The 26256-nt window shown below is 51.9% G+C and overlaps 1 protein-coding gene across 1 annotated transcript in view; it reads right to left on the bottom strand.

The window, feature by feature from the left end:
* The window catches only part of Hcn4 (hyperpolarization activated cyclic nucleotide gated potassium channel 4), a 38933-nt gene extending 15074 nt beyond the window's left edge, over positions 1-23859 (bottom strand). The window contains exons 1-2 of the mRNA XM_051197611.1: positions 22237-23859; positions 1564-1987 (exon numbers count right to left, since the gene is read on the bottom strand). Of these exons, the coding sequence (XP_051053568.1) occupies positions 1564-1987; positions 22237-23027 (1215 nt within the window). The 5' untranslated portion in view covers positions 23028-23859. The remainder of the gene's footprint in view (positions 1-1563; positions 1988-22236) is intronic.
* Between the last annotated feature and the right edge of the window lie 2397 nt (positions 23860-26256).

Below are 26256 nucleotides of genomic sequence, written 5' to 3'. Positions count from 1 at the left end.
TGCCGCAGGGCTGAAGGGCTGGAACGTGGAACCCGATCATAGGCTTTCAGCCCAGTCAAGCAAGGGCTCTGAAGACTGGGAGGCCCCCAGGGAGAGACGCCTTGGCAATGAGCTTGCTTACCACAGCCTAATCCACATGCCAAGGTGAGTGTCACATGCAGCATATCTCCCCCAAACCTGAGAAAGCTCCCGGGCAAGCCTGTTTTCTATCACTAACAAAATGGGTATACTGGTTAGCGATTATCAACTTGACACAAGCTGTAGTTATCTGAGTGGAGGAATCTCAGTTGAGAAAATGTCCCCATCCATGTGGCCTGTAGGTGAGCCTGTAGGGGGGGCATTTTGATTGAAGAGTGATGTGGGAAGGCCCAGCCCACTGAGGGCAATGTCTGGGCAGGTGGTCCTGGGGTGTATAAGAAAGCAAGCTGAGCAGGTCCTGAGAAGTAAGCCAGGAAGTAGTGTTCTCCTGTGACCTCTAATTCCATTTCTGCCTCCAGGTTCCTGCTTTGAGCTCCTGCCCTGACTTCCTTCATGATGGAACTGTGAGCTATAAGATAACATAAACCCTTTCCTCCCTAAGTTACTTTCAGTCATGGTGTTTATCACAGCAACAGAAAGCAAAGTAGGACGGTAGCAAACTCAGTCCCCAACACCTGGCAAAGTCACTGGTGTCTCTTCTCCCATGGCCTTAGCCCTTCTCTTCTCCTCCTATGGGCCAGCATCTCTAGCTGGGAGTGAGTTGGCGATCTCCACAATGGTGTAGGCTCACCTAACTCATCTGAGGTTTTTCTAAATTTAGTTTCTGTAACCACAGCCCTCAGACTCTTGAATTTCCTTACAGTTTTATGCACAGGACTCCTGTGTCCCAGAGGCTTTTAGCTTTTATAGCCAGCACCCGGGTGGAAGCTGGAAACTGTTTTGGCTGTGTCCTAAGATCTAGGAATGCCCTGGAACACTGACTCTTATGCAAGGGAATGTAAACATTCCAACTCCCTTCCCTAGATAGGACAAATTCAGGGTGTGGTGTACACTGCCCAGAGCTCCCCACAAGTCTTTGCTTGATGTCTCACCTCACTATCTCTGTACTTTTCTTGGCCCTCTTGCCCATTTGTCTTACCACATTTTCCTAAAGATGTCTCCCATAACATCACTTTCATGAAAATCCCCATCTTGGAGAACATTCTAAAAGAACTCAATCTAAGACAATTGCCAACAAAATTTGTACCCCACAAATCCATATTTCTGTGTTTAATATAATAATTCTGCAGCATTAGCAACCCAGTCCCATTCCTACATAGCATGGATATGAGTGTCTACAGGTATCTGTGTAGTGTCCTTTGTGATTGTCATGGATGTAAATGAGATGTAATCTGCAAAGTATTCATATAGAAACTAAGGCAGGCTAAGAAGTCACGGAACTGCAATCGTTTGCCCTCTTGGAACAGGCATGTCAGCTATAGTCACACAACCCATCTCTGATTCTCTGACAGTACTCACTGGCTCTGCTTTCTTGGCAGGGAGGGACCGAGCCCTCCCTCAGAGAGAGTCTATCCAACTACTCACCTCTTCCCACTGGTGAATATATCGAATGAGGCGGGAAAGGCGTAAGAGGCGCAGGAGGCTGAGGATCTTGGTGAAGCGAACAATACGCAGAGCCCTGGCAGTCTTGTAGACCTCTGAGTCAATGCGAGTCTCCACAATCAGGAAGATGTAGTCCACGGGGATGGAGGAGATGAAATCCACCACAAACCAGCTTTTCAAGTACTTCATCTTAATCCGTTGTGGGTCAAGGATGATTTCTGTGTTGTCCTCCACCACTATCCCTGTGCGGAAGTTGAGGACCAAGTCGATGAGGAAGAATGTGTCTGACACCACGTTGAAGACAATCCAGGGTGTGGTGTTCTCATCCTTGAAGAAGGTGATGCCCACAGGAATGATGATCAGATTTCCCACCATCAGCAGCAGCATCGTTAGGTCCCAGTAAAATCTGCCCAGAGAGACAAAGGGGCCAATCACCAGGAGAGAACAAGCTAGAGTAGAAAGGAAGGTTTGTGGAGAACACAAGGGGCAAAGCCTGGGGGATTCTGAGGCACTTGGGGAGACAGGCATGTGAGCATCAGGGCAAGGTGTGGAGTGCAAACACAGGGCATGGCACAGACAGGCTCTTCGCTGACCCCTCCCCCAGTCTTCTGTAACACCATCCCCAGGTGTCACACCAACCCCATCCCTCCTATCCCACCCAGATTCAAGCTGAAACACAAGCCAAACAATGACCTCTGGGGACTAAAGAGATTGCTTTAGTGACAAAAGAAGCTCACATCATCTTCCCCAGGCTCAGGCCAACCTGAGGTTCCCTGAGGTTTAGTGTGGCTAAGAGAGAGGCTGTCAGACAGTCATGCCACAGAGCATGACCAGAGACCAGGGGATGTCCACTCACCCAGCAGGTGCCTGGGAGGCAGAAGCTTGAGCTCCTGCTTGATTCTGTCACTGCTATCCTATGTGATACTAAGAAGGTCCAAGGCTCCTCATTCTAGGCCTCCATTTCCTCACTGTGTAGTTAGAATTGTGACCTAACTTCTCTCCTATTGGCTCTCTTGCATCCCCCTTAATCAGAAGAAGCCTTACCATCTCTCTGCCCAGTTTGCACATTGATATAGGAGTGATACCCAGCCTTCTTACACTTATGTACATTTACACAACACATCCACAGTGAGTGGCGGGTCCAACTTCAGTTTCTGCAGGGCGTTCTTGATCTGGATACACTCTGCCAAGTCACATACTAGTCACTCAAAGACAGCTGCATATACTCATTAGGAGCCACATCCAGGTATCCCCATTCACACATACAGCATGCAAACACACAGCATGCAAACACACACACACACACACACACACACACACACACACACACGGCCATCATTCCTTTTCATTTAATTTCTGGAGAAAACAAACAAACAAAAATACTGTGGCATAGAGGAGCCACTTAGGGCCATGTGGCCCTTCGTACATAAATCTAATAATATACCCAGGCTAGAGGAGTTTCTAAAATTAACAGATTGGGTGCAAAGCGGCTGGGAATGCTGACACCAGCAGGCCTGTCACTCCAGTGCATTTCTACACCACCCCTTCCCAGCTCTGGTTCCCTCAATTACAGACAAAATCCAAGACAGTAATTAACAGGAGAATGTTTGCATTTAGTGGTCTTCATAAAACCAAATTGCTTGAGGCGAAACCACCCATTTCCTTACATTCTGACTAATTGTTTCAATCTTGAGTTTCCAGGTGCTCTAGATATTTCTGGATGATCTGGACTGGGGTCAGAACATTGGCACTTCTTTCTCCCACCCTGGAGGATCCCAGAAGCTCCAAGAGGGGCAAATCAGCCTGTTAGAAGGGGTAGAGTTCTAGGGCCAGCCAACTTTGCTTCTGTTCCTACTCTAGTCACTTGGACTCTCCTGCCTCTGTTTTTCTCATTTGTTCATCTTCTTATCAGCTCACATACCTCATCAGCAAAACAAGCCAGTAAAATGCCCTGACCCATGCCCTCTATTATTAAATGAGTAAATAAATGAATTCAGTCAATCGACTGGCAGGAAGGACATGAGAGGTGGAAAATGCATCCTCCAGAGACTAGTTGGAGCAAAACTCCTACTGAGAATAGGGCCAGAAGGGAACCTGTAATGAACAGGAGATCCAGTGACAAATGACAGGGACCACAGCACCTGACTAATCATATCATGGCATCTGTTTGCCTCAGAATCCAGATGCCTTGACCTCGGAGAACTCATTCCCTTGGAGGAGTAGCCTTGGAGTCTAAGAAGCCACCCCTTGCAGCCAGATATCTGAAGAGGTGGCTCTTTATGATCATGGTGGAGAAACTGGGAAAGTGCTGCTGGAGAAGATGAGAAGATTCAGGCTCGGGAACTGCCCTTGGCCTCGGAGACAGTGTCTCTATACTCTTTGCCAGATGGTTGCACAAATCTCTGAACTGAGCCCAAAATTGTGTTCAGCACCATGGACAGTGTCCGTCACGCCTGCCAGCCCCACTCTCCAGGTCCAGCCAGAGGAGCTTGGCAATAGCCTCCCTACTGGCATCTTCAGCCTTAGCCACCCTCTCTACACCCCCAGTCCGGGCAGCCAGACTATCTCAAGTGAGTCCTTTCTATGACTAGGACTTTTTATTGGTGGCTCCTTAGAGACAAAAACCTTTATTTGTAAAGAGCTCCCAAACGCTGCACAAGGATTGAGTACTTAACTTAGAGCTTTTCATGAATTGGACCATTTAACCCTCACACTAGTACTACAGATACCATTGTCCGTGTTTTACAGATGATAACACTGAGGCTCAAAGAGCCATACCGCTAATGCGCAGCAGAGGCAAGATTCAGATAGGTCAATAAATTAACTGCCGAGTCTGGCAGCTCTGTGGGGTGCAGGGGATAGATGAACCTTCCTGGTACTGTGTCACAGCAGAGATGGTCCTACCAAGGTAGGTGCATCCCCTGCCCCAGACATGGGAGGAAAAAGTTGTTGAGAAAATCTGAGATGACTGATTTCCTGATATCAGGGCTTCCTAATGTCTGGCCTGGATAAGAGATCTCTCCAGGGTTAAAAGCACTTGGTCATTAGCTGACAATCAGCCAGGAACAGTTGCACCTATTCTTCAAAAGGGACAACTAAAGTCCAGAGAATAGTAGCATTTCTAAAGCTACAACATAGGTGCCCAGTGTTCTCACAGCACCCAACTGTCCCCAGAACCACACAAAGACATAGTAGTAGGCACCAGGCTGTGACAAGGAAGAAATAGGCTGCCAGAAAAACCCTAGAATTGGTACATGCCAGAATTAAAGGCCTGGGTCTCTGCAGTGCTCATGTCTTCCCCCTCCAGCGCTGATGGGTCCTGACCAGAAAGCAACAACCGGGCTCTGGTCAGTACAGGTGTGTCTCCCCGGCCTCGAGCTTTGCCTCCTCTTTGGATCAGTCAGATGGCTAGGAGTGGAGGTCCAGAAGCCAACACTGAGGGGCCAGGACCTATGTGTACAAGGACTGAGTAACAGAAGATAGGCCAACAGTCCTTTACCCTGGTGTCTCAATTACTTATGGGGTGACCTGAAGGGAGGGGCTACCCTCCATGGAGATGAGGACAAAGAAGATGACAACTCCTGGCTTTGAATTCAGAGGCTCTGGACTAGATAAAGAACCCTCTCCTTCCATGCAGGCTGAAGAGAATGGCTTCCTCTAGCCTCCTGATTTCCTCACAAGCTCATGCTTGTCTGTGAGCACACATAAAGGCAGACAGACATGTGTGTGCACCACAGACTGCACATCTGCCAGCATGCATACACACAAAAGTGCATTTTTGTAAACACTTGTCTGTGTTCTAAGTTTGCCCTCATATTTACATCCACCTGCAGCAATACCCACTTGTATACATTTTGGGGGCACAAATGATTATCCCCTGGCAATCCTATTGGCCAGAAGAAAGAAAATGCCACCATCTTGCCATTCAAATCTTTCCCATAATTCCATGTTCATCTGAGAAGCTACCTCCTTTGGCCTCTTTAACCTCTAACCCCGAGTCTCGGCCACCTTGAGACCTGGCTTCAGCTCTTAATAGTCAGCGGCTTCTGAAGGGAAAGTCTTTGTGTCAGCCCTGGGTCTCTGGATGCTGAGTGTAGTCCTGGTCCTCTGCCCTGTTAAACAGCACCCTATCTCTTCGTGCTCCTGTGTGCAGATGGTTCCTGCTTCAGGCCCCCACCCTCCTCCTAGCACCAGACCTGCCTTCGCACCTGCCTGCAGAATGTGCCCACCTGGAGGGCCAGCTGTCTCTATACCCAGTGAGTACACAGCTGAACTCAGCATCGTCCTCCAAGCTGAAAGGTACAACCTGCATTTCTGTAACTGCACCGAGGGCTGGCTCACAATCTCCTAGAAGCTCTCTACAGACCTTCCTTACCCCACCTGTCCTCACAAGCCCCTCAGAAGTTACCAGATCTTCTCTGGCTTCTCCTATGATGCTGTCTCTAAGTGCCCTTTCAGCCCCAGATCTGAATCTTTGCACCCCTGCTCTTGCCCCTCCCCTGGCCTCCACCCACAATCTGTCTGCCTCCAATAGACATGACCCCCCCCCCCAGTTATCTTTCCAAGTCATAAGAGGCAAGCATTGGCTTGAACCCTATGGGAACCTATGGGAATCCTTCATCTGACAGCCCAGTCACCCCTTCCCTCTTTCCCCCCTCAGCTCCTTCACAGTAGCCAACAGGACCCATGGTCCTCCCCTCTCAGGCCCCTTCTCATCCACAGCCTTGCTCCTCTGAAGCCATCAGCTTTTAAAGTGCATTCCCTTGTCCAAGTCTCAATGTCTTCATCTTCACAAGGTTGGCCTGTGTTTCCTGCACCGGGCGTGGGCTTCTGTGTTAGTAGATTCTCCCCCTTCATCTTCAACTTCTCCACCTATTCTCCTTGCCAGCTCTTCAACAAATCACAGAACCCAGGAGTCTTCACGTCTTGGAGAAGTGATGAGAGCTGAGCCAGATTCCTCCAGTCGTGCACTATCTGCCCCGTGGTAATAGACAGTAAGATGTGGGGCAGCAGTCAGCAGCTGTTAGGCACCTTCTTCCTGCCAGGTACTAATCTGTATGTTGGTTATCTTCTTTTGTCCTTATAAAGACACCAAGACACAGACACTGGTTATGTCCTTTTTACAGACAAGGAGACTGAGGCCCCGCAAGTTGAGAACTTCAATAGTGGATCAAGAATTCAAGGGCAAACAGCTTGACTCCAGAGTCCTGGCCTTAACCACTTCATAGAAATAGAAGTTAGGCTAGTGATATTTTATTGCTCCCAAACTCTGCCCCCCTCTTCCATGATTCCTTTCTCCTTGGCTTCTCCACTTTTTGATCCATCCACATCCCCTCCTTAATAAACCTAGACCATCATTCTCCCCAGAGCCCCTCACATCTCAAGGTCGGGGTGAGTCAGCATCCTCCTTCCTGTCTCCTGCTGTTGCTACCTGCCTCTGGTAGAAATTTTTATCAGATCCTTTGGGCATCCTGTCATCTCTTGGCCATCCTCCAGCACTCATCTGCCACCCATGGGGATCGTGGCAATCCCAGCACCTGGTTTGCAACCTTCCACTGCATTCTGTCCTGCCATGCCACCAACCACCCTGGATGACTTCCCCTCTATACCATGGATTCAGACAAATCCAGGCTCTTGGGAGCTGGAAGCCCCAGTGACAGCAACGCCTCTTAGCGTCCGCTGTGGCCACACACTCTAGGCCAGTGGGCACCTCCAGTTGCCCCAGCTCTGCACTTCCAGTGCACAGCCTCTCAGCCCTCCCTTCCTCCTGCTTTCTGCAGCTGTGCCTGGTTAGCCTCAGGGTCCCAGGAGCTACTGTCTGCTGACTCTTCAGATTCTCCCCCAAAGAGCTGCCTGTCCCAGACAGGACTGTCCAGCTCTCCCACTTCTCGAAGCACATTCTCACCTCTCACGCTGACCTTTCTGGAACAGCCTGGCCTGGGTGGGCATCTTCTTTCCATGTCTGCATGGGGTTCAGGAAGAAGTGCCCCAGCCCCAATTTGACTAAACATTCAGGCTCCTGAGTGCCTCCTGCCCCCACTCTCGGCTGGGCCTTCAGCCCTGCCAGGCCCTTCCAGGAGACTGAAGCAGATGCCTCACCCACACCCATGCCCCTTCTTCCAGAAACTGAAGTCACCTCACCTCCCCCCCCCCCACCCAGCAGATACTGCACCTTCAACTGGACAGAGACGAGATAAGCCGCCAGCATGTCCCTTCCCTTTCTGTCACCAGGCTCCTTTGCTCATTCTCTACTTTTCTAAGCACCAGGGAGCCTGTGGCTCTCCCACCGGCCTCTGGAGGCCAACCTGTTCCCTCTCCAGGAGCCTTGAAGAGGGCCCCTCTCTTGCCCACATCCTCAGCACCTCCCCCCTGCCAGGCATCCTTTCCCATTGGTTTCAGGTATCCCAGGCTAGACTCCATCTGCACATATAGCAGAAGGCAACCTTGAATTTCCTGCCTCCAGCTCCTGAGTGATGGGATTTAAGGCACATGCTGCCTTGTCTGGTTCTATGATGTACTGGGCCAGGTTGAACATGGAGCTTCATGCATGCTTGGCAAGCACTCTACCAATCAAGCTACTTCACCAGGTTCAGATTTTTATTTTAAGCTCTCTAAGACTTCAGCCAAAGCTGTGAGTCCAGCCTGCAGGCCACAGGCCACTGTGGCAGATCCCCCTGCTACCCTCACCCCCTCTGTCCAGGCTCCTGTTTATTGTGCTCCTGGACAAAGCTGCCCCTCCCTTTGCCTCACATCCTACTCATCTGTTTGGCTGCCTGCTGGAGAGTAGACCCTGCTGGCTTCTGCCCTGGGCTTGCATGTCAACCTCACCCCAAGCTCAGCTGACCTATTCATCTCCCATCACCCTCTCTGCTCAGGTTTCTAGAGGGGAGTAAACATACTCCCTCTGCCACCACCTTCCTGCCCAGCCCCCCTCAGGCCCCAGGGTCTCCCCACAACAGTGGAGAAACTGCTCTTTTCCTCCAACCCCCGCCTGGCCACCAGGGCTCTATTTTTAACCCACCTCAATATCTCTGACTCAGAATCACAGGGCTCCCAGGTAGCTGCTCCCAGCCCTCTAGGCTGCTGCAGACACAGATTCAAAACCAAGAGTTGCCAGCTGGGCTTGGTCTGTGAGCATGATTTTCTTATGTTTCCTCAATCATCACTCACTTGAGGAACAATAGTAGGTCCCTCAATGACCCTTTAGTCCTTCTCTCTTCTAAGGCCCCTGGCTAGTCTAGGCTAAGGTCCCAGCCCCTCATGATAGAGTGAAGGATGCTGTCAGAGTTCAATGGGAACATGACAAACTGAGCTATGACTGAACTACCCCTTCCACACGATGATCTTTTAGCTGTGGGATATAGACACCTGCTCAAGGGCTGGACTTTTGTAGGTGAGGATAGGACCTGCCATCTGTATTGCTGACAAACTCCGTGCACTGCTGAGGCTGCTGGGCCAAGGGGCACACTCAGAGTAGCCAGGCTGCAGCAGGATGGTGGCTAGAAACTCTGCCGTTTTACGGACAGGTTGTGTGGCCTTTGGCAAGTCATATGAACTGTCTGAACCTGTTTTCTCATGTTTAAAATAAGGTCATTAGTACCTACATCAGTGCTATTGGCAAAATTAGCTAAGATAGTATTAATTCCTGGGATCTCTTGTAGCCCAGGTTGGAATGACTCTGAACTTCTGATCCTCCAGCCTCCACCTCTGCCGAGTGCTGGGATTAGAGGTGTGTGCCACCGTGCCAGATTTATGTAGTGAGAGGGTTTGATCCCAGGGTTTTGAGTATGCCATGCAAGTCCTCTATCAACTGAGCTGTATCCTCAGCTCCTAGGATACTATTTCTAACACACGATATGATGTGTATTATCATTCTGTGCCAATGAAATGTAGGACCTATCCAGAGAAATGTGGGGACCCTGTGAAGTCTCCTGGTTTCACCTCAAGCAGCACTTAGTCTGAGAGATGGGCAGACTTATTCCACAAGGGAGTTGATGACCTGGAGACCAACTCAGTGGCAAATGTTGCCTAAGCTGGGGGTGCAGGGAAGATGGGGTTTATTCAGCTCTGCATCCCAGAGGCTGTGGGCTGCCAGAAGGGAATTCAGCTGAGGCTCAAGGGGAAAATGGGACAGTGTAGTCTGCTAGTTACTACAGCCTCAAAGAGGAGCTGTGGGGGATGGGGGTGTGTGCCTAGTGTGTCCAAGGATCAGTACTGTGCAATATAGAAGAAGACAGGGAAGACAGGAGCCCAAGGGCCTTAATTCTCTTTATGTTTCTGTTTAAGTAGTTCCTTTCTCTCATAGCCCTCCTCAAATTTCCCTCAAGTACACAGAGAAGACAAGGCCGGGTACACCGAAGACACCACAGAGGCCAAAGAGGCTGGCAGGGCCTGAACCTGCGGAAGAAAAGGAAAGAAGTGTGGCTCAGAGGCCTCAGGCTGATGCCTGGATGGAGGGAAGATGGGGACCTCCTGAAAAGCAGACCTGAAAGCCAGGGTTCTTCTGGGAGCTTCAGGAGCCATGAGGATTGCAGATTTCCCTGGGGGCAGACTGTTACTGCACCTCTCAATGACATATCCTCCTAGCCTGGCTGCGGGGACACTTTGAGGTGATAACCCCTTGCTTTCCTCAGGGGTTGAGTTCTCAGAATGCTTTGTCTATACACAGATACAAATTAGAATGTGTGAGCACACACACACACACACACACACACACACACACACACACACACACACACGTGCGCGCACAACTGCACTGCAAAGGACATCTGCTTGCTGTACAATAGTCCAAGTTGTCAGAACGCTGAGTTCCCTTGGGCCAATTCTTCAACACCCAGCAAGAGAAGATGGTCTGAAGGATATGGGGGAAAGGACCAACATTTAACAAACTTAGATCCACTTACAAGAATCAAAGAAGGCTCCCACTCCCCCAGGAACCATCTGCTCTACTGTTCAGGAGAGTGGGACAATAATAGAGTATTGTTGTAGAGTAGCACATGAAAACCACCCCGCCCCCAAGGGAAATTAGGTAGCAGGGCTCATCTGCCCTTGTAAAAAGGCCTACCAGGGTGAAGGAAAAAAATGGGCTCAAGTTGTACTAACCTCCGATAGGTTTGGACCACAGTGACTATGGTAGGGAGAATCCAATGAGGAAGCAAACTTTTGCTGTACACCCTGATTTTACTGAGATGGGTAAGTTGAACAATAGGGATCCCGCTGAAGTATATGGGCTCTGAGGGACCAGATGGGTCTCTAGTCCTTCCCTGTCTCAGCAAGGAGGCTAAGGGAGGGCTGAGATCCTTGAAGGCCCTCCCAGCCTGACGCCTGACTTTCATGATTCTGATTCATAACAACCTATGTATGAAAATGTTGGGAACAGTTCACTAGAGAAGAGAGACAGGGCTGGGCATGGGGCAGAGAAGTCAGAATTTGACTAGGGCCCTGGGAGCTAATCCCAGACTGGGGCAATCTGAAACTATCACAGCAGGTACTTAAGGCCAGAGGGCCTTTAGGGAAGCCCACCGCACAGGTTCCCAGAGTATTAAGTGGCATGTTAAGCAGTAGAGGTGTGCACCGGCTGCCATGTTTTTTGTCAACTTTACACAAGCCATGGTCATCTGGGAAGAGAGAACTTCATCTGAGAACATGCCTGCATCAGACTGCCATAGGCAAGTCTATGGGGGCGTCTTCTTAATTAATGATTGATGGCTGACGTGGGAGGGCCCAGTGGTACCACCCCTGGAAAGATGGTTCTGGGTTGCGTTAACTAAACAAAACCAAATGAAACCAGGCTGAGCAAGCCATGAGGAGCAAACCCAGTAAGCAGCACTCCTCCATGCCCTCTACATCAGTCCCTGCTTCCAGATTCCTGCTCTGCCTTCCCTTCGTGATGGGCTGTGTGATCTGGACCTGTAAGCCAAATGAACCCTTCTTCTCTGTCACTTTTGGCCATGTATTTTATCACAGCAGTAGAAAGTGAATGAAGACTGAATGTTTCCTAGAACTGAGCCTGCCTAGCCTCATTCTGGGAAGTCCAGTCAGTGTGATCACATGCCCCAGGGATGCTGCAATGGCCACCACCCAGGCTTCAGGACCTTGGTAAAATACAACCCTAGTCCTTATCATGTTCAAATGGAGAAAACAGGAGGTTAGAAGAAAGGCTTTAGCTAAACCCACATGCCTAGACTAGCCTTTGAGTCTCATACTCTTCCTTGGCCCTGTCCTAGAAGTTGCCTTTCAAGAGCCTCTGAGACTGGAATGGTGGTCAATTCATAGCTGATAGACCTATTGGCCTATGGGTTCCTCCATCCACAGCTACCTAGTATGACCTGCAGTCTCCATGAGTCCTCATACTGAGAGCCTTTGGAAGACCAGCTCTGAGCTTCTAGGAGTTGACAACTCTCCTCAGGAGTTGCCCTCAGAAGATAGGAAAACAGTCAGGACCTTAGGCAAGAAGGATACATTTCAGATCATTTTTATTAAGCCTTTGCTCTGAGTTGGTCCCTGGGTAGGCTGCCCAAGGAACATAGCAAAGAAAGTCTTCTTAAAACTCCACAGGATGGGAGCTAGAGGAGAGCTCACACCCTGTCCTGTCCCTGCAAGTCCTCAGCAGAAAGAAGCCCAAGAGGCTCCCAAATACTTCAGGACCAGAGGCCATAAAAATTGCAGGATCCAGCCTGGCTTGGCTCAGTAGAGTTAGGTTCTTTCTCATCAGCTCCACTGGTCAGCAGGGCCCTGCTGGCTCAATTTGCACTAATGGGGTCAGGATTGCAGGCTCAATACCTATTTGTGCAATTAGCTCTGCTCTCTTCTCAGGCTTATCCCGAGTCCTGACCCTGGATGCTGAGAGAGGAAAGGAGCTTGCTGGGGTTCATGATAAGGCAGGATAAGGATGGGAGGACAAACTCCTGGTGCTGGGAGGGCTCACACTTAGGTCAACTTTGGGTGTAAGCAAAGGGCTTCAGTGAGCTAACCTCAGCTCATCTGCTAAAAACTTCTCAGTTAGACCACAATTGTAAAATGTGTTACAGGGATTGATGAGACCTGGGTGCTTGCAGTCTTTGCTGTGTCCCAGGGAAGAAACAGGTGTGTCACATCTTCTGAAGAACTGCAGAAAGGAGAAACCTACGGCTGGCTGGGCATTCAGTGGCCGGGGACTTGTGTTAATCATTGACAGGGGCTGCTGCAGTCTTCAAGGGGACTGCAGGGTAATTACTTCTGGGCTCCAGGCCATACACTCAGTAACATTATGACAGCAGTGTCTGCCTCCTGGGCCTTGAGGGGAGGGGCAAGGAAGTACCCTCCAAGGCTGCTGCAGGCTCAGTGTGCATGCCCAACAACAACAGCAGAAGCAGACAGGCAACAGAGCCAGAGGCCTGGGAGTTGAGAAAGCAGCACTCAAGCAATGCAGATGCAAAGAGCCAGGGTCTGATAACCTTGCCCTCTATGACAGACAACACCCACCCCAAGCAGGTGACTCAAGCACCCCACCACCTTCTTCCTAGAAAGCATGCAGAACTATCCTCTCTCTTTCAGATCCTGTTCAGGCTGGCTTCCTTCACTGGCCATCAGTCCACAATGGCCTGTCATTTGTGTTCCCCCAAACCAGACCCAGGAACCTTGTAAGGAGCCATTATCTTCCCCTGTGAGATGAGTGACTCCCCTTTCCCACAATATATGAAAACAGTCCTGGAACATGCAGACTCCTGGAGGGCACGATCCCCTTATCTTGTTCTTCCTCAAGCCAAGAAAACAACGCATTAGCCAACCCCATTATGTATTAATTTCTGAAAGCCTCGTTCATGCAGGCATAACACCTCCACCCACATGGGTAAATGCTCAGACAGACACAAAATCACCAGTACAATTATCAGGCCCCCACAGCTGCCAGGATCAGACCTGGAAACCCCACTTCATGTTCTCTAGAGTTGTAGGTGCCCTGGGCAGAGGGAGTCCCGTATGGAGCCCATACTCACTGCATGTCCATCTCTGGGCATCACTCTGCAGGCACCTCAGGCCTTGCTGCCTGGCTGGGAACACCAGACACCAGGCCCAACAATGAGGGTGCAGAGCAGGGCAGGGAGTGGTCATGTGTGAGGCTTGGCAGTCCCAGTGGTGGTGGCACTGCTGCTTATTTATAATTTGTGCTTTGCCTCCCAGAGAGGACCAGAGGCAGCTGGCTCAGATGCTAAGAGGCACGGGAGCTTCAGAAGGCAAGGAGAGCACAAGGTGGTGAGTGTTCTCAATCCTGCTCCAAGCTCTGGGTCCTCCAGGAGGACACTGAAATTGGTTCAGAGGCTTTTGCTCCAGGGCCTGAGCCAAGCCTTTATGAGCCCCTGACTTTTTATCCTGTTCATATGCTGAGCCCTGAGCCTAATCACAAACTAAGCCTGCTGGTCACACTCCAGAGTCCAGACCACATTCTAAGACTGAACTCTGACCTTCATCAGAGACTGAGCTCTGCTCCTGATCATGGATTGAGCCCAGGTTCCAGACATAGGCCTTGGCTGAGTCCTGATCTGCACACCTACTCCATATCCTCGTTTTTTCTAAAGGACTCAATACATAGACGAAGTACTATTTATTTCTCTGGTGGGCCAAGCATGGACACCTCTGGCTATTTGTTCCTCTTCTCTTGGAACCTGAGCCATCCTCCTGGAACAGGAATGTACTACCAAATCCCTACGGTCTACCCAGCAGTCAAGACTTGCCAGGAGAGGATCAGGTGGGTAGGCATCTGGACTCCAAAAGTGACAGTCCTGAAGTGGGGCTAGAATATGGCTAAGTCCCCATGCTCTGAGCTGTCAGATAAAGGAATATTCCATTCTTGAGATGAGCTTAAAACATTTTTTTTTCTCTTTCCAATCTCTCTGCACTGTAAGAAGGAGATCCCGGGCATGCAGGTCACCGCTGAGCCGTACCCACAGTGCGGCTCATGGAGGATGAGGTTGGGGTGGGGACCATTCAGGGAGACTTCATTGGAAGCCCCATTCTGAAAGCCAGAGGTAGACCAGGGTTTTAAGGCCTTTGCAGAGAGATATCCCATAACCAAGTAGGTTCTGGTTTTGTCTTTTATGCCAACTTCCTTTGTGGCCTTCTCTGCCCTCTGCCTCCATCTACACAAGGAATGCTCCAGACAAGGGTTTGTTCAAGTCTTTCATCTGGGGCTCTGAGACCTAATGGGTTTCCTGCACCTGCTGAACACCCCATTTTCTGAGCCACTCCCTAATGTTTTGATTCTCAGGAGGATATTCCCTAAAAAACACTTGCATATTTAAATTTTTAAAGCAAGGGAGAAAAGGAAAGGGGAAAGAAAAGGAGAGGAAGGGAGGGAGGGAGGAAGAGAGGGCATACATTCAGAGTCCCACAGATGAGGTTCAGATGCCAGGTTTGGTTCTTCCTAATGATGTGATTGGGAATAAATTGTCCCCTGACCCCTGTACCAGCCTTGTCTATAAAATGAGCATGATTAAACCATCTGGGGGGGGCAATCTGAAGAGTAAATGAGGTAAAATGTACTCAGCTCCCAACACAACCCAGCATATGGCAGCTGCTCCACGATGGTGGTTATTAGTCTATAGACCACCTGACTTGAGTCTCCCGATTTGAGTGAAGCAATAAGGGTTTGGGTAGCTAGATGGTGAATGACGAAGCTGGATGTGAGACAGATATCTTAGGAACAGTTAGGGTCTGGGGACTTGGGACAAGGTGGACAACAAAGGCCCAACCAGAGGGTGAACCACTGGCTTCCCCATGCTCCTGGCTGTGAGGTGGGGATGTTGAGGCCAGAACTGTTCTCAGTATTTTCAAGAGAAGTCCCCAGCCATACCTTCCATTTGTGTGTGTGTGTGTGTGTGTGTGTGTGTGTGTGTGTGTCTGTAGAGGAGGGAGAGAGTGAGAGAGATAGACAGTGTGTGTGTGTGTGTGTGTAGGGGGAGGGAGAGAGTGTGTGTGAGTGTGTGAGTGTGTGTGTGGGGGAGGGAGTGTATGTGCGTGTGTGAGAATATGTGTAGGGGGAAGGGAGAGAGTGTGTGAGTGTGTGTGTGTGAGTGTGTGTGGGGGAGGGAGAGTGTGTGTGTGTGAGTGTGTGTGGGGAGGGAGTGTGTGTGAGTGTGTGCAGGGGAGGGAGAGTGTGTGAGTGTGTGTGTGAGTGTGTGTGGGGAGGGAGTGTGTGTGAGTGTGTGTAGGGGGAGGGAGATTGTGTGAGTGTGTGTGGGGGGAGGGAGTGTATGTGCGTGTGTGAGAATATGTGTAGGGGGAAGGGAGAGAGTGTGTGAGTGTGTATGTGAGTGTGTGGGGGGGAGGGAGAGAGTGTGTGTGTGAGTGTGTATCTATAGGTGTGTGGAAGCCAATCATTAGTCAATTTACTCAATTGTTCTCCACCTTATTTGGGGTCTCTCACTGAATTTGGACTCACTAATTTGTTTAGGTTGCCTGGCTAGCAAGCCCCAGAAACCCTCCTGTTTCTTCCTCCACTGGAATTAAGGGCACACAATATGATGCATGGCTTTTAAAATCTTATTAATGTGGGTGCTAGGGATCCAAACTCATGTCCTCAATACTTACATCACAAGCACTTTTCTGAGTGAACCACATCCTCAGCCCCCTATATTGTCATGTCCCAACTTGCTACTTATTGCCTCAGATCTGTCACAATGCACTATGCTAGCCAAACAGCTCATCTCAATGCTGCATTTGGTCCATGGGATGCTGCTCAGCAGTATCCATGTACTCTTCTCTGTTATCTTGAGCATTCATGGTGCCAGAGAACTCACTCCCTCTCACTGCTGTCTCCTGCCCCAGCTTTGGGTGGTGGTGACGGTAGAAAGTATCTCTGAGTGGTTTCCAGGCCCTTGGGACCACAGATTTCCAGGTCCCTGGCACCGTTTTCTCAACAAGGAAGCCTGGCTGGCAGAGAGCATCCTTTCCAAAGCCAAGACAATGCCCCTGCCCTCCAGTGGCCTCTCTGGCTGGGAAACGTGGATTCTTCACCATCCCCTGGGCCTAAGCAGGACTGCCTGGCTGGCCTCTGTAGCCTTTCTATTAATTAGCAACTGACAGTACAGCTTTGTAAGTGCTCCCAAGCCAAGCTGGAACCATGGCTGCCCTCAGTATATGACAAACACCCAGGGGACTGGGCCAGGACCTTCTGCTCTACATGATTTCCCCCTTGGTGTCAGTGTTGTGGCAGAGACAAGGGCCACTTGGCCCTCAATGACACTTGTCCTCCCTGTTATCTGAATGGAGGCTAGGAGAGGGAGAAAAGTTGATAGGCAAGCCTATGCCACAGAAGATGCTGCTTGCTGTCCATGACCAGGGGCAGGAAAGGGGAACATAGGATTGGGACAGATTCCATGCTCAAGGTACTAAGGCAGCTGCTATTCAGGATGCCACTGTCCCCTCCCAGCTGGCTACTGTCACAGCTACCTGTCACCTCTGGACTCTCACTGACAATGCCTACCTATTCTGTTTGGAAATCTCATTGCAGTACGATATCCCTGTGTACCCTCTCCCAGGCCTCAGCTGCTGACCACTAGGACAGGAGAGAAGCTGGGAAAGTGGTAACAGGAGTTCTCTGGTTACCTGGTTTCCTCCTGCTCTTCCGCCTCCCTAGAAGCCAGCATGCAGAGCCAGCAAACCCAAACCAAACCTTGAATGACAGTGCAAGAAGCAGGGGCCGAGGCTCTGAATCTGACACCCTGGGCCACAAGTCTGGGGTCTGGTCCATCTCCTGTACAACATCCTGCCCCCCACCCACTGAGCTGAGACTAGGGCTGGAGGCCAAGGACTCCATTGCCAAAGGCAGAAGGAACAGGCTCAGGGCTCTGCAAGCATGTCCTAAGCATATGGGCTGTAAGCCCAGGACTCCACTCCTGGTCCCAGGGCACCAGAATTATATCATTACACACAAGAAGCTGCATTTTAATAAGGTCCCAGAGTGAGGTGGATAACATTCCAATAAAGAGCTGCATTAAAACAACCGGAGTTCCACCCAATGCCACCAGGTAGCCATGAGGATTGGTGGATGGTTTGAATAAGCAGAAGGAAGATGTAGGAACCTGAGGCCTTACAACCTGGGGAGGAGATGAACAGACAGAAGAGCACTGTTGGGTTTCCCTGTGTCAAGTCTGCTACCTACTAGTATGAAATCCTTGTCTCATAAAACTAAAGGGATAGAGACAAAGCCAAACAGGAGAAGGCAGCCCCCAGACCCCAGATACAGTTACCAGATGTGGGAGCTAGAAGCAAGCTACAGGGAGAGCCAGATAAGATAGTCAAAGGGCTTAGCCCTCTGGCCCAGTGGGTTTCCAGGCTCCTCCTATACTTGTGAAGATAGCACATCCCCAGTTCCACTAGCTCCAGCCTTGTGAGGTGGGGCACACTGCACAGCTGGAGAGTCCGCTGCCCACTGTGCCAGCCAATAGCACCACCCAGGCAGCTCACCTTGGAATTCCCCTCCACACCAAGGCTCCCTCCCCTCCCTGCTGCCTGTGCCTGCTGTGCTTTTCACCCAGCTTCCCACTGTGCCAGCAGGAACAGCTGGCCCAAGAAAGGCTCTCCTAAGAAAGGGTCTTCAAACTCCCAGCCCTAAAACCAGGCAGCCTCCTCCCTGAACAGTCCTTCCCAAGGCTGCAAGAGAAAGTGCACGGGAGTGAGTCAAGCAATGGGTTGCCAAACAGATCTCCTTTGCTATCCCAGGCTTCCAACTCTGATCCCAGCTGCTTCTGCACTCTGGGGCAATGGGACGCCCAAGTCCAGATCACAGAGGGATACCCTACACTATACACTATACAAGACTCCAAGGAAGGCTAGTTCTCCACCCCCACCAGGCCCTAGACTCTCTTACCATGGCCTGCAGTGGAACCCACAGCCATCAGCCCCCACATGATTCTCAGTTTAGGGAACCCCCAGACACAGGGAATTGTGTGCCAAATTGCATATGCCTACATCTACGTGCATTTCTCTAGGTACTGACTTGGTACTTTCTGGCAGGCTCTCAGTGAAATCTCTGGCAGCAGACTGTTTCAGAACCCCTGGCCAGAGCCCAGAACCAAGGGGAGGAAAGGGTGAAAGCAGGGAAGGTATTCGATCACTCACTGTAGACTCTCGCCTCATCTGAGTGCCTATATTTGCACAGTTTGTGTCTAACATAGAAACAAACAAGAGGAATCCCATTTTCTAGGCAGAAAAACTGAGACCCACAGAAGGTTAGGTTTATAACTCAATTAGGGACTAATAGTGAACAGGTTGGGAAAGGGATATGTAGTTGAACAATGACTTTGACCTGGTGTAGCAACACGAAGGACCTACCATCATCTCAGAATCCAGAGTTTCAAAGCCCAACTGCTTCAGCCCCAATAAAAGGATGCTTTTAGATCCTTCCATCTCTTTTTTCCTCCTGGATTTAAAAGGATCAGCCCAGGAGAGGGCAAGGAGGTGTGGAGAACTCAGCTTTTGCCTGCTCACTGCTGTTTGGGGCACAATAGTAGGCCCAGAACTAATATCCAGAAAAGAGCTTCCCTGGTCTGCCCACACAGCCCCAAGACCCAGTCTCAGACTCACATTTCTGATATACACACTCAGGTCAACTCCCTGAGTCTGGCATGAAATTTTGGCCAATCAGCTTCTCTGGATTCCTGCTCTCTTTCCCCCGTTCCATCTTCTTGGGAAACCAGGGCATCTAGCTAATATATTATGTGTTCTTGGGTACCGAACCCAGGCTTTGAGGATAGAGCTCCCATGGGAGGAAGGGCTGGTTCTGAAACCTTAGGCAATAAACCTGTGGGTGGGGGTATCCTGAGGGCTGCCACATGCTGTAAGTATGAGCTTCAGAAGGCCAATGGGATGTTGGAGAGGAAGGGAAGTCCGGAGCCTGGGAGATGCCATGTAATGAAAACAGCACGGGCAAGAAGCAGGGTACTCAGGAATAGCCCAGTCTCTCAGTCATGGCCCAGGTTATGATGGGCCTCAAAGCAAGTCCATGACTTTCCAGCCCTTCTCTCCTGGGATTGATGTCAGAAACAGTCCATCATAGCCATCCCTGAACTTCAAACCGCAAACTCAATCTATCATAGTTTGCTACTGATTCTTTATTAAACCAATTCCGCTGGATCAATGCTTCCTGCCAGTCAAAATGATGAATGAACCCTCGGTGGGTCTGGGGAGTGCTGTAGAAGCTCTGGTGGGCGGTAATGTCTGTCTCCAGATAAAGGCCCAAGGCCAGCACCTGAAACTTCATGGTTCAAGGCTTGGTTGGGTTCTCTGGGGGAGTGGCGGTTTGGATGGACTGATATGTTTTCTAAGCTTAGCAAATTCAGCTAATCTCTAGTCTCCTTGACTTCTGAAACTAAGACTAGCTGTTTGGGCCTAAGAGGCCCTCCAGAGACTTACACACTCTGTCTTGGATTGTTTTCCATCCTACAGACCCAGCATCAGACAGTTGCAAGCAAGGCTGGACATAGATATGCACTTCTAGCTACTAGTCTCTGTTGCTTGGTGTAAAAAAAAAAAAAAAAACCACATTAAAACTCAGTTGGACCAGGTGGTGGTGGTACACACCTTTAATTGGAGCACTTGGGAGGCAGAGGCAGATGGACCTCCTCGAGTTAGAGGCCAGCCTGGTCTACAGAGAGAGTTCCAAGACAGCCAGGGTTACACAAAGTAATCCTGTCTGGAAAAACTAAACCAAACCAAAACAAACAAAAAACAACCAACCAAACAAACAAACCAAAAACAGCTATACCTGTGCTCTGTTGTCTATCAGTCTTTCTGTGTCCACCCTTTCCAATGTCCCAGATATGATGTCCCTAAAACCTGTATTAGTGGAGACTCTCTCTATAGGTAGGGGACTGCAAACCAGCATGTTACAAATGTCACAGCTAAGACTAGTAAGGCTTTGGCTGTGTGTGTGGTTGGGGAGGGGGTGTTTTACTCTCAGGTCTTGACCGGCTAAGGGAAGATGGGTGCAGAGGGCAAGGCTTTGCAGCCAGAAGGTTCTCCATCAGTGCTTGTCACTGGATGTAAGACATAGCTGGGGTTGAAAATGGGCTTGAATATAAGAATTGTGAATTGAAGTTTTCCCATCACAAAGATGGGAGTATTTGATAAGGACTGCATCAGTGATCCCAAGTGATTGATTCTGGACCTGACTGTCACCATCACTGAGGGAAGGGAAGCCTGGGATACCCAGGGACAGCAGGAGCAAAGGAGGCATGGCTTCTATCCACTTCTCCCTGGTTCCTCAGTCCTAGTCACAGGAGTTCACTAAAGATCCTAAGGAGGGTCCACATTTGTTCACATAGTTTGAGAGCTACAGCTCTGTCCAGAAAGTCCACTGCCTCCTTGCTGTCTGAGAATAGGAAGCATGAATATTAGAGTTTGAAAGAACAATCAATTTTCTCAAAAGAAAAAGGGGAACAGAACCAAAAGAGGGTGCCTCTCTATTCACCACCTATTTTAAGCCACCAAAGTGTTGTCTGACTGGTCATTCCCAGCCAAAGAAATCTCTCTCATTGGATGGAAAATAGCTTTGCTCTCATTACAAATCCAGCTTCCCTGGAGTTTGTAAAGAGGCTCTGGTTGGCAAAACATTCCTTTATAGGGAGGCCAGCAGGTAGGCAGACAAGGGAGACAAATGGGGCAGGACACAGGGAGGGAGAGGAAGAAAACCTCAGCTAGATCTTCATCTTAATCTGGTATGTTAGCAAAGCCTCAGGAGGTGAGAGAGTGGGGACTCAGAACCTCCTTAAAGGCATTCCTGATGCAAACCCAGAAGCAACCCACAATCTCTCTTATACACAACTCAGTCCACAGGCCTGATTGGGGAAGGGGTGTTTTCACTTCCATATCTTGACCATCTAAGGGAAGGTGGGGGTGGAGGTATCCGCTGATTGGTATCCACCGATCACTGGTATTAGATTCAGGAGATGCAAGAGGGGGCAGAATCCCTCTTCCTGACTGGTCTGGGGATGGGAACAAGACTGTACTAGTTGGGGATCAATACACAACTGCAGGTCAGTTAGGACACCAGACATCTTCACTGGCAGATGTGAGCAAGGTCATTCTGCCTTGCCAGAGTAAAAGCTACCTGTATCAGGGGACCTGCCACTGGTCCACCACTCAGCATAAGGGGCTGAGTAAAGCTGCTCAGGGAGCTTTCATCCTGGGCCCGAGGAGCCAGTGACCTCAGGCCTCCAGGAATCTGGCTGCAGCTTCGCAGGCCCAGCAAACCCAAGGAGCTGGCCTAGCTGCTAGTCTATCTCCCTCCTTGACCCTTCTCTGCAAGCTGAATGACCAGGAGCTGCCTCTAGGATGGCCACCTTGACTCTGCAGCCTCCCAGGGGGAGGTGCATGGCTTGGATAAGGAGAGCTCAACTCGGCTTCAGGCAGGGCCAGGCCAGGCTCTCAGCACACCTTTGATCAGGTCTCCAATGCAGCCCAGACCCTGGGAAAGAGATGGCAGGAATCTGAAAACTGAGGAAGTTCCTAGTGTGCTGCAGGAGGTCCGGGGGTGTCTGGGACTCTCCAGGTGCCCCACTTGTCTGGGAGCTTCCAGCACAAGGAAGGAAAGTTAACTCAGACTGGGAGGCAGGACTGGGAAGAAAGCAAGCTTGCAACTGTACAAGGCTTCCACAGCATCCCCACCTGGTCTCTTACCTGAAGTCACTATAGGGGTGGATAATCCAAAACCCGGCTGACTTAACCCTCTCCTGCTCGCGCTCCACCGCTTTCTGACTGCCAAACATCCTCAGGGAGAATTTGTTGACCCCAGGTTGCAGCATGGCACCAAACTGACGCTGCATGAAGCCGGTCTGGCCCAGGCGCACCTCGGCCTCGGGGAGGATCTGGTCGCTGGCAGCCGCGCCTCCCTCCACTTTGATAGCGGTGTCCGCCGAGGGCTGCTCACAGGAGGTGGAGGACGGCTGCGGCGGCTGCTGCTGGGGCGGCGGCGAGGCTGCGGGCTGTGCCGCGGCGCCAGGGCGCTCGGGCTCGGCCGCCAGGCCCGGGGGCGTCCTGTCCTCGCCGGGGGACGCGTCGCCCTCGGCGGCAATGAGCCGCCGCTCCTCCGCGGAGTCATGCAGGTGCCCATGACTGCTGCTGCTCCCTGCTCCACCGCTGCCGCCACCCCGGCTGCCCAGCGAGGCCAGGCTCCCGCGGAAGCGCCTGCAGTCACCATTGGTGCTAGACTTGCCGGTGCTGCTGCGGACCGGCCCCTCGCTGTCTGTAGCCCCGAGGGCCGCACCCCGGGACTCCGCGCAGCCGGCGGCCGCCGAGGGTGAGGGCGAGGGCAGTGGGCGCAGACGGATGCTCCTGCGGCTCGGGTCCTGGCGGCCCCCGGTCCCCTCCTCCTCTCCATCCTCTTCCTCGTCCATGATCCACGCCTTGGCCCCCACCTGCTGCGGGAGGCTGTAGAGCCGCTTGCGCATGGACGGCGGCAGCTTGTCCATGGTGCCAGGGGCTGGGCCGGGGGCAGCGGTGCGGGTGCGGCACAGGTGACCCGCTCCAGGTGCGCCGGCCAGTGGGGACGCGTCCTTTGCTGCCGACCCGGGACCGCCTCAGGAGCCCATAATCGCGCCGGCTGCGCGCCTTGGGGGAGGCTCCTAGTCCGGCCACGGGTCCCCGGGTTCGCCGCGATGCGCCTCCTCTCCGGCCCGGCTTGGGCGCGGGGACCCCACTCGCCCTCCCTCTCTTCCCTCCCTCCTGCGATCAGGGGCGCGGCGCGCGGCCCGGCTCCAGGCGCCCCGCCCCCGCGGGGAACAATGGGCGCGGGCAGCAGCGGCGCTGCGGCCGCCGGGCTCCGGGAACCGCACCGGAGCGAGAGCGCACTGCCCGCGCGGTTCCCGGGAGTGCGTCCGGCGGGCGGCTGGGGCTGTCCGTGTGTGTGACCGCCCGGGCTCTGCGGCGGGCCACCCGCGAGCTCGCCTCGCCTCCTCTAGCTGAGCCCGGCGGGCGGGTCCTCGGGACTCCCGCCGCAGCCAAGCGGAGCCCAGCGGCCCGCCGGGCTTACATCAGCGGCCGCCTCTCCCGGAGCGCCCTCCGGCAGCGCTCGGGCTCCCGCGCCCCGGAATATTCATGAAGCCGCCGCAGCTCGCGGGTTGCCATAGGAGCGGCTCCCGCAGCCTGGCCTGCCTACCTGGGCTTCTTAAAGGGGCAGCGGCGGCCCGGCCCAGACGTAGAGGGGGGCGGGGGGCGGGCCTGGTGGGGGGCGCGGGGCGGAACCTCGCCAGACCCTAGGGACTGAGGTAGGAGGCGTCCTTACTCCGCTGCGCGTAATGATTTCTGCTGGCCAAGGGCTGAGCGTGCCCCCCAAATGAGGACTCCTGCTGGGGCTCAAGACTGGGGGGCGGGGTTTCCCAGGCTGTCCCTCGAGCTTCGGGCTTTCCTAGCCTGGCCCGCTCTCTCTACGCTAGGGTCTCCGACCCTCCTCTGGGGAGGCGTGTCGGTCGCGCGGCAGAGGAGCGGCTGCTTTCCCGCAACTCGCCTGGAGAGGGGGTTTCCGGAAAACGCTTCAAGTCCGGGCGGCTCCCAGGGTTTTCCTGAGCCACGGGCGGGGGGCGAACCCCGCGTGGGTCTTCCCCAGCGCAGCGCCGAGGGCTTGCGGGAAACTCTCCAGGCGCGCACAGGGCGCGCGGGTGGACCCGGCCCTTCGAGGTAAGACTTCGAAGAAATACACGGGCAGCGACAGCCACAGGCGCGGGATCCCAGCGGCGGACTCCCCACCTCCCACTCCCCAGCGCCTTTTCTGGAGCGATTCGATGTGGGGTTCCCAAGACCTGGCTGTAGCCAGAAGGCTATGGGCAATTTCCTCTGGCGACCTGGCGCTCTGGGGGCTGGTTTTGAATCCCTCGCCCTGTGATCCCATCCAAGTGAGACACCTCCTGTGTGCACCAGCATTAGAGTGTTCCACCTCTTTCCCCCGCCCCAGCATCTGCACAGCCCAGCCCCCATTTGATCCCTCTCTCAAAAGGCAGTACGGAATGCACCTGAGCGTCTTCTCGCTCCCTGAGTTATGTTCTCGGCTTAAGGGCAACTCCCAGTAGCTCAGCCTAAGGTATAGCTCACCAGGTACCAACACTTTAGGACATTGTAACACCCCTTGTTAGCTCAAAAATTGGTTGAAGGGACAGTTCAGAGTGAGAGCTGGCCAGAGAAGGTTGGAGTCTGTGTTAATACCGAATCAGATCCTCAGCAGACAAGGACAGGACCGCAAAAAGGGGCCCCAACTCTCTGAGGAATAGCATGAAGTTTAAATTTGAATTCTTAGTCAGCTTGTGTGTGTATGTGTGTGTGTGTGTGTGTGTGTGTGTGTGCGCGCACACACACACACACACAGACTGGGAGTATTGGAGGCAGCAGGGTTTGGGTGGTGGACAGCCTAGCAGGGTCTTTTCTGCCCTACCCACTGGACTGCAGGACTTCGCATGGGGGGTGGGGATAACTAGGGTGATGACATCATCGGAGCTGGCATTTCTACTTTTGAGCAGTTCGGAGCTGACAGTTTCCCGCACCGATGCTGGGAGGCATGATCTCTCAATGTCCTTGAGTCTCCTTGAGGAGTGCTCTTAACTGCCTGAGAGCCCCATCTGCCCCGGGTATGAAGACCTTCCTTTAGCTCACTTGCTAGTTTCTCTGTTCACTGGAAACCACTCTGCGGTAACCCAGCTGCAGACAGCAGTACACACAGAGCGTTCTCCCCTCTAGGAACCCTTCCCTGACCACCAAGACTATCCATGGTCATGTCCCCTCCTTCTGGTTCTTAAAGCTAGTGAGTCTCTATTCATCTGAGCACCAATGACACCAAGTAACCCATATCCCTCTGGACTGAGTTCCTTGAGGGGAAGGCAGGACTGGCTTCATCCCAGGAATCTGGTCTCCATCACAAGGGTAGACAAAAGCAAATCAATTCCACCAAGAAGCAAGGGACCATGGAAGTTAACTACTGGTGATGAAGGGAACCCTGGGAAAAGACAGAGGGTATGACTAAGTTTCTGTTTCCTAGGAACCACTGTCCAGGGCTGGGCAGGGACCTCCTGTTTCCTCTACCTCTACCTAACTCACCTTCCATATGATTAGCACCATCCATCTAGAGCCAACTTTGGTTATAGAATCGACACTTAAGATAAGTCATAATAAACCCTACTGAGGCTGAGCCTCTCCTGTGTCCTTCACATAAAAATATTAATAGAGGATATCTGTGGCATGCCAGCAAATTTTCTGAAGGATGGGGTGAGAAGGGAACCCTTGTGGGTTCCATGTTAGGAGGTTAGACTGGTGCTTAGGAATAGAGGAGAAAGCCAGCAGTTTAAGAACTGTGTGCTAGAAACTAGACTGTATTTGCTCTGAAAGAGAGATGGAGGCTCCTTGGGCCTGGCCTAGTTAGGGAAGACTTCCTGGAGGAGGGCACTAGATTTAATGAGAAACACATACCATCCTGGAGGAAGATGTCCACTGTCCTGCTCTAACACCCCCAGCATAATTTTCTTGAGGCAGAGTCTCTCGCTGAATCTATATGGGGGAGGGGACCAGCCTGCAAGTCCCAAAGACTGTGTCCTCCAACGTTTGGTGCTGTGATTACCGGCATGCACGGCCACTCCTAGATTTCTATGTTGGGGTTATATATTAAAACCCAAGTCCCTGTGCTTGCACAGCAAGCACCCTTGACTGCTGGACCATCTC

This window comes from Phodopus roborovskii, unplaced genomic scaffold (assembly GCF_943737965.1).
Source record: "Phodopus roborovskii unplaced genomic scaffold, PHOROB, whole genome shotgun sequence".
Lineage (NCBI taxonomy): Eukaryota > Metazoa > Chordata > Mammalia > Rodentia > Cricetidae > Phodopus > Phodopus roborovskii.
Note: the sequence above shows the minus strand (reverse complement) of the source record. Positions and strands in the feature narration are given on the sequence as shown.